General features: G+C 59.2%; 1 protein-coding gene across 1 annotated transcript in view; it reads right to left on the bottom strand.

Annotated features, from left to right (window-relative positions):
• The window catches only part of LOC104081510 (kinesin-like protein KIF1A), a gene marked incomplete at both ends in the record, with an annotated part of 13,765 nt that overhangs the window by 1,540 nt on the left and 4,099 nt on the right, over positions 1-8,126 (bottom strand). Inside the window, 13 exons of the mRNA XM_009584289.1 lie at positions 21-169; positions 307-400; positions 653-725; positions 806-986; positions 1,112-1,195; positions 1,837-1,943; positions 2,230-2,309; positions 4,552-4,627; positions 4,987-5,066; positions 5,565-5,698; positions 7,115-7,141; positions 7,567-7,709; positions 7,991-8,069. Of these exons, the coding sequence (XP_009582584.1) occupies positions 21-169; positions 307-400; positions 653-725; positions 806-986; positions 1,112-1,195; positions 1,837-1,943; positions 2,230-2,309; positions 4,552-4,627; positions 4,987-5,066; positions 5,565-5,698; positions 7,115-7,141; positions 7,567-7,709; positions 7,991-8,069 (1,307 nt within the window). The remainder of the gene's footprint in view (positions 1-20; positions 170-306; positions 401-652; positions 726-805; positions 987-1,111; positions 1,196-1,836; positions 1,944-2,229; positions 2,310-4,551; positions 4,628-4,986; positions 5,067-5,564; positions 5,699-7,114; positions 7,142-7,566; positions 7,710-7,990; positions 8,070-8,126) is intronic.

Here is an 8,126-nt window from a genome sequence, read left to right as displayed (position 1 = left end):
GAGGAGCCTCTGGCACCCACCTTCTTCTTCAGCTCTACGCTGATGGCGTTGGCTTCCTTGAGGAAGATAGCGTTGCCCCAGAGCAGGTCGCGGAGGGAGGTGAACTGGTACCACTTCCACTTCCTAAAGGCCCAGAGGGCCAGCTCGAACTCCCGCTCTGTCCACTGCACTGTGGGGACACAGAGAGACAGTCACTCCACTGCCGGGAGGGAGGACATTGGCGCAGAGGTGCCCAGGGGACCCACAGTCCACTCTTCTTGCTCCCACAGAGAGCATCAAAACCCTGGGGTGGCACCCAGCCCTCACCTTCATCCTCAGGTTCTTCCTCTTCCTCGTTTGCCTCAGGGTAATACCTAGAGTCCATCTGCTTCTGCAAAGCCTCCAGTTTGCTTTCATAGTCCTGTGGGAAGCAGGGAGAGGGATGATGCAACCCACAAGGTATGACCTTCCTCCATGCTGCCACATAGCGCTTCTCCCCCCCTCCCAGGAACCCGGCCTCCTCCCTCCTCTGGATCTGTGTTTATGGGGATAACCGCAGGAACAACAGGTTTGCCCTTGTTTTTAGGACACACTGAGTCACCCCATGCAAACATCTGCCAGGACTCAGTCGTGCCTGGGCAGCCTGAGAAGGAGCCAGGTCCTGGCCACCTACCAGCCTCTGCTGCTCAAGAAGGTAATTCGCCTCCTCCCGCTCCCTCCGGTACTGGTCCTCCAACTCCTGGAGCCTGGGAGGAATGGGGAAGGAGAGGATGACTAACCTGGAAGTGGATACCCAACTCCCCATCACCCCAACCCATGCCCTCACCGCTGCTCCATCTCCTGCTTCATGTCGATGCCCTGCTTCTCTAGCAGCTCCCTTTGGGCAAAAGCCCAGTCCACGGGCTCAGCGGGGGTCTCGGCACACGGGGTCCGCTCCCGTCCCTGCCGAGCCTGCTCGGGGTGGTTGAAGCGGAAGACATGGCTCTTCCCCATGATGATGCGATTTCCTACAGGGATGCACGTGGGGCATGGGGAAAGGGCATGGGTTTAATGTGGGACAACCTGCAGAGCTCCTGTGGGGTGGAGGGAGGCAGGTTAGAGCAGCACTGGCATGCCGGCTCTGGGGACCCACCTGAGCGCAGGATGCTGGGCTCCGTCACCTTTTTGCCGTTCACGTAGGTGTCGGCGCCTTCACAGGGCTCCAGGGTCACTATTACTGCAGAGACGGCGGGAGGGGGAGAGAGGGAGTGAAGGTAAGGTGGAAGCAGAGGGATAAATCCTGCATCTCCCGCTCCGCTGCTCCTGCAGCCTCAGAAAGGGAAAGCTGCCCCAGCTGGCACTCCAGGCACGGAGTCAGGGGACACCGGGGTACCCACTGGCAGCACCCATACCCTGGGCAACCAATGGGGCTCGGCCAACCTCATGTTAATCACAGCAGGCCCAAGGACTAAAAGCAGCTGGAGACTGGATGTCAGAGGAAATCAGAGCCTCCAGCACGCATCTCCAGCCTCCCCAGGCTCATCTTCCAAAGCCCTTTCACCCCCAGGTTCCTACTGGTTTGCGAGGTGGGTTCTGCTCCACGTCTTGGGCGGGGGAATCATCTACGGTCTGCTCTTCCCTCCCGCCCTGATCTCCCTGGCTTGCCTCACGGCAGCAGCTTCCATGTGCCTTGCACGAGCTTCCCTCCCAGCTAGGTGAGGACCGTAGCTCGCTCTGGAAGCACGGAGAGACCACAGCCATACGGGAGAGCCCCACTAGTCTGAGGAGGGCAGGGTCCCTGGCTGGGGGCAGGTGCTGGGGACACGCAGAGGGACTGGGGTCCCTGGGGAGGTGGGAGCCCCTGCAGACAACTAATACCTTCACCGCCGGTTTTGGTGTCGCTGCGAAAAAGGCAGTGCTCTTCCTTAATGAAGTGCCCACTGAGAACGATGTCCTGTCTCTTCTCTGCATCTTCCCGGCCAACCCTGCCGGGGGGAAATCCAGCTCGATCCTTCCTCAAAGCAGCCCCTCCCTGGGCCTCCCCCCAAAACCATCCTTGGGGCTGACAGGAGCAGCCTTTGGTGCACAGCAGGACCAACGTTCCTAACGAGATTGCCAGGCATATACATTTCTCCCATGCGGCTATGGCACGTTGGGGATGCCCTGGGAACGGTGCCCAGCCTGAGACAGCTGTTACCCCGCTGCCCCCGGGCAAGTCAGGCACTGAGACATGGGCTAGGCTCCCGCCACTCTGTGGGACCTGGCCCTCACCTTGTTATCCCGTCTTTGATGTAGTAGAGAAGACACTCGGACATGAGCGGGTCCTCGTTCAGGTTGACCAAGTGGGGCGTCTGGGAGAGACAAACAAGGAGTCACACCAGTGTGCCCCATCTACCCGGGCACTGAGGGATGCTCCTGAGGGAGGTGGGAACTCAGCAGCACCTCAGGCTGCCCCCTGCACGGGCTCTCCTGCCCTCCGTACTCCTGGACAACATGCCCAGGCAGGTACTTTTCAAGGGGACTACAGAGAACCAAGCAGCTGGGATGAGGATGACCTGTCTCCACACGCCTCCTTGCTTTCCTCCTCAAAGGGCTGAGCCCTGGACACCCTTCCCCCAGCTGCTTTGAAAATTCGTCTTGCAAACAGGCCCAACACAGAGCCGAACACTTCCCATGGGGAGTCCTTGATATGGCTTAGTGTCTCTTGGGGCAGGACCCTGCTCGCCTGCGCTGTGTGGCCACAGGCCCTTGCCTCACCGTAGCCTCCAGCTCCGCTGCAGACAGTGTAGCTGAGGCAGAGACACGTCCCGTGCAGTGGCTGGTTTAGGATGACAGGAACTAAAAGTGCCCGTTTTCCTCCACTGATGGTACAAGGACAGATGAAGCACCTAAAAGAGCAGGTCCCAGACCAGAGATTCAACCAAAAGTGGTGTAGACCTGAAGCTGTATCTCCATTTCACTGAATTTCACTCCCTGGTCTCCTTCCTAACAGTTCCCTCCCATCACTTTCTTCCCCTGGGTCACAAACCACTTTGTTCTTGATGAGAGGGAAGTTTCTCCCCCGGCCACAGACCTCTCCGGCTGCAGCTAGCTTATCTCACCCCATCGCAAGCTGCTGTGATTGCACCTTCAGGCAACGGGCAAAGTCCCGGGAGTATCAGTAGATGAAGTTCTGAGTTTCCCAGAAATAAGAATAGAGACCGTAAGAAATGTCTTATCAGCCCACTGACACCCGACATGCAGAGGTTGCCCCATCACGACAGTGCTACGAGCTCTGGCTGGTAGGAGAGACTCACTCCAAACAGTGCAGGAGAGCTGGAGGTCAAGGGAAACGCAGGCTCTTCTCCATGGTGGCTGGCAGGAATAAGTTGGCTGTAAAATTTAACCTCAGGCCCCTCTAGGCAGACACGTAGCCCCGGGACTCCTTCGGCTTGCAGTTTTTCTCCAGATTTGCAAGGCTGGCTAGTAGAAGGCAGATGCTCTACCTTCCGCTGAGCTCCTTGGAGATGTAACAACTCCAGTGATGGCTTACAGCAGGACAACATACTTCTGCCCTGCTTTGCCCTTAACGAAACGGGGTTGTTGCATGCTGTCAATGTTAACTTTCCTCGCCAGCCACTGGAGAAGTCAGAGGAGTTCCCACCCGCCAGACAGCTGAAGAGCAAGGAGGCACCAAGACCACTACAGCAATGCCCCACCTCCAAGACCAACCTGCTTTGGGGAATAAACCCCCACACTTTCTACACAAAGGTCTGGGGTCCTAACAGGCAGTGGCTGAGACAAGAATGAGAAACAAAGATGACGGTGTAGAAATTTGTCCTAAGAGCCACGCCAAGGCACGCAAGGGGAAGGTCCTGAAGCCTTCATCACCAAATGTCACCACCTCAGCTGGGGACACATGCATCTACTAAGACGTTTGGCCAAGCCAACGAGCATCAGCTGCCAGGGCAGCTCTCAGAGCATCCCTCGGTGCGATGGGAGAGCCGAGCAAGCGCGCCTGGTCCTACCCACACGTGCCTGCACCTCGGCAGCCCCTGCTGCTCTGCAGGCTTCACGGGGTTGGGGCTGTAAACTGGACATCACTACCGCAATGGTTATACAGATGAGCGAGGGGCAGCGATGTGCTGTAACTGGTGCTTGGCAGGGTTCGCTGGCACACAAACTCTTTGGGGCACAGCCAATATTTTCTTAGAAAATACTTTCCAGGATGCCACAAGCAATAAAGAGTATGGAATGTTTCTGCACCCACATTTCTTAGCAAGGACTTGCCGGTTTCAGGGGCAGCAATTTCAAATCCCAAAGTATGGATTTTTAAAAGCTGACACTGAATTTCAACACAGCAATTGTCAGTGAAGCCCCACCTGAATGGGGACAGCATCCAGGCAATGGGGGTTGGACGTTTAGCCATGTGTTTCTACTGATGTTCGTACCCAGCAGGGTCGACACTGGGATTTCCCCCGTAGGTTTCAGAGCCAAGAAAAGGCTAGTGAAATATTTGGGGCTGGCCATCAGCAACAGGGCAGGTCAGAAGGGAGCTGCAGCGATACAAACCAGCCCTCGTTTGCAAGGAAGAAGAGAATAAGATGATCCTACCTTTTTAGGAGAGAAAACACCCAACGTGCCTCCATCCTCCCTCATGGCCACCCCCATTTCGGCCAGCAACGCTTCCCTGACGGAGCAAGGGAAAGAAGAGCCTGTCAAAGCCCCACGAGCCCCTGGAGCTGGCACTAGACAAGCCCAGGACGGGACCCAAGCCCATGGGTTTGCCCCACGAACCACAGCCGTAGGGCTTGTTTCAGCTCTCTCTGTGCCTCAGGAGGGTTTCTCAGAGCAGACCACGTCTGTGCAGGCTAACGTGGTGGGCACTGGGGTGCCCTGGGGCAGCCAGGGTATGGCTGGACAGTCAAATTGCCGGGCTGCCCCCAGGAACTGAATTGCTGTAGGCAAAGTGCAGAGGAGGGGAGATGCCTGGGGAACCCCACATCCTACCCCATCCCATTCCATCCTATCCCACCCCATCCCACCCACCTCTCCATCCGGATTGCCTCCGTCCTCCGCAGCTTCTCCTCCCACGTCTCGTTCAGTTCCGCAATGATCTTCTCCGTTTCCTGGCGAGCGTGGGGTTAGCAGGGGGTTAGCATGTCCTACGGGCAGCAGACCTGCCTGCTCGGCCAGGCTCTGCCCAGCTTGCCGCAGCGGGACACTGGTCCCAGTTTCAGGCTGGTTTAAACGAGCTGTGGCAGCATTTCACCCACGTCTTTCCATCGCCTCCATCTTCAAAGAGCAAGGCACGAAGACCAGCCTCTCCATCCCCTTGCTGCCAGCCCACTCCTGAGCCATCCTGAGCCAGGAGCGCCTGTCCCGCAGGGCAAAGGCAGCAGTCACCCCACGGGGAGGACGGCAGTACCAGGTGGACCCTACCATGCCAAACCCTCTCCCACCCAGCAGTCCAGAGCACTGGTCAGCTCTGCAAGAGCACGCCCGAGCGTCGCTTCCCATGAGCATCACCCATAACTGGTTTCCAGAAAATACCGAGCCCCCTCTGCAAGCGTCAGTGCAAGAGCGTTGAGCTGAGCCCTCCGACCTGCCAGGCGCTGGCCTCTTACCTTGAGCCTTTCGATTGCCTCTTCGCTGCCCGGAGCAAACATGATGCGCTCATGGAGGCTGGCGACGGAGGCGGCACGGCTGGACAAGGCCGACAGGGAGGAAGAGGGGCTGATCCCGGCGATGGCGTTGGTCACTGTGGAGAGATTGTCATGGCGGTGACTCAGCTCTACCCCTCTAGCATCATTATTGTTCTCAAAGTCGGACACATCTATGGGCAGGGAAGGAGGGATGGGCCAGGGAAAGACACATGGACAGGAAGAAAGAGAGAAAGAGAAAGATAGAGACAAGAAAAGCTGTTGGAAAAAAAAAAAAGAGTGGCCAGGTGCGTCGAGAAGAAAGCCAGGAATTACAAGGAAAAGGCACAGGCGACAGCACAGCAGTGCAGGCAGCAGCAGGGCAAGGGCACGCGCATCTCTCCCCCAGCCTGGGCAGCCCCCCAGGAGCACGGGGCTGTTTTGGGAAGCAGCTGCGGGAATAGCCCTGGAGCCTTCCCAGGCTCCCAGGGATGCTTTTTTGCCACATCCCCCAGGAGTGTGCCACTGCCCCTGTCACCCTCACTCACCAACACAGCCTGGGTAGTTTTCCCTGCCCGGCTACCCCAGATTAGCTGGATCTGGGGGCAGAGAATGAAAAGGGAAGGGAAGGAGAGGCGGTGGCCCTCCGCCCTACAAAGGGGTCAGGGGGATGGAGCAGGAGGAGCTGTGGGATCCCCTCGCTGGCAGAGCCCAAGCCCCTGCCCCGCTGGAGCAGAGCCTTGGCCGGGTAGCCAGAGAGAGAGCAAAGTGAGGGCAGGGTGGTAACACGCCTGTTACAGGCGGCGGGCCTTGCCGGCTGGCACCCCAAGCATCTGCTGCCACTGGACCCGGCGGCAAAGGGACCCAGGTATCAGAGATGCTCCTCCAGCCCCGAGAAGTCGCAGGGGCTCAGCGCGCTGTGCCGGAGGCGGGCAGGACACAGGTTAGCGAGTACAGCATTAGTCACCCATCTCCATCAGCCCGTGTCCAGGGGAGCTGAGCCAGGAGGGGACAGGCCAGGTCCCCGTCTCCTCAGCGGGCTCGCCACAGCCTGGCTGCACTGCCTGGCCCGGGGGGAATGGGGCAATAGTGTTTATCCACAGGCGAAAGCCTCCTGGACCTCATCACACACCCCTCCATCAGGAGAGCACTGTGCCAGCCCACCCAAGTGCCGTGCCGGGCTCCAGTCCCGACGAGCCCCAGTCCGACTCTCAGAGCTCCGAGAACAGCAGCAGCAGCAGCAGCAGCAGCGACAGGAAACATCGTGACAGCATGGAGGAAGGAGTCCCTGTGGGGATTGGGCCCTCAGCATGGCGGAGAGGGAGGACACTGGTCCCTCCGAGCGCTATCCCAAGCCCAGGCGCTAACCATAACTCTGTCACCGTCCCCTTTGCCAGCTCCCTGGGGCCGGCCGGCCCATCAGCTGGGGCTGACTACGGGAGCCCTTCCCCATGCTGCACAGTGCCCCTGGGCGCAGCCTACGCCTCCCAAAAGCCGTGAAGCAACAGAGAGTACCAGTGATGGGGAATACACACATTTGGATCCTCCCGCAGCAGGATGGGCTAAGAGAGAGAGAGAGGGCAGGGAGCGGGGGTAAGACAGAGAGAACAGAAAAAGAATGGGTTCATCTCAGTAGGATTTCCGACAGCACACGGAGGAGAGGCCATGGGTGGGCGCAGGCCCGGGAACATCTTCCTGGCACCTCTGCGGGGCACGGGATGCTGAAGACGGGAGGTGGAGGGGGAGAAGGGGAGATCTGCTGTGTGTAAAGCAGCTCCTCCGGCTTACGGGAGTGGGCTGGGGGTTGCGAACGCACGCACAGGGGCTCACCGGAGGCGTCCCATCCACGCTTCGGCAGCATGATGCTGCCGCGTGGCCTTCAGAGCAGGATGCAGGGCAGCTATGGGGACGCCAGCCCTGCAGGCAGAGTGGATTCCAGCCCGCCTCTGCCTGGAGCCACTGCCAGAGGGCACCGGGCGGTACCTACTGTCAATGATGTCCCCAAGGCCCTGGGCGTAAAGAAGATCGCGCAGGCGTGCCACCTCATCCTTCAGCTCCCGGATGAGCTTGTTGTTGGGGTCCTCGTTGATAACGGCATTGCAGCGGATCTGCTTGGCACGGTCAGCGTACCTAGGGAAGGGCAGAGCGCTGAGCAGCACCTGGGGGTTTGCCCAGCTGGGCAAGCGGGAGTGCTGACGAGCCGCGGGGGAGCCCCTCCAGCAAACGATCCTTTGGAGGATCCCAGCACCAGGACAACGCTTTGGCCTCTTGTCTGAGGTTGCAGGGTCCCCCCACAGCACCCCCCCAGCCAGGGTTGCCACAGAGGTGAGGAGAGCATGTGGCAGTGCCTGGGTTTCAGAGACCCCCCCCGCCCTCACCTGCTGTAGGGGAACAAGCGTACTTCTTCCTACCTGAGGGTGCTGAGGGTCTCGTCATAGTTGATGTCGGCAGGACTGAGAGCAGCAACCATGGCCGTCCTGGAGTTGCCCCCTGCCCGGAGAGATACACTTGTATCAGGGAGACGCTGGTCCCCGCGCCAGCCGTCCC

Source organism: Fulmarus glacialis, unplaced genomic scaffold (genome assembly GCF_000690835.1).
Source record: "Fulmarus glacialis isolate BGI_N327 unplaced genomic scaffold, ASM69083v1 scaffold27518, whole genome shotgun sequence".
NCBI classification, from domain to species: Eukaryota; Metazoa; Chordata; class Aves; order Procellariiformes; family Procellariidae; genus Fulmarus; species Fulmarus glacialis.
The sequence above is the reverse complement of the archived record's forward strand: the minus strand, read 5'-3'. Positions and strand labels throughout refer to the sequence as shown.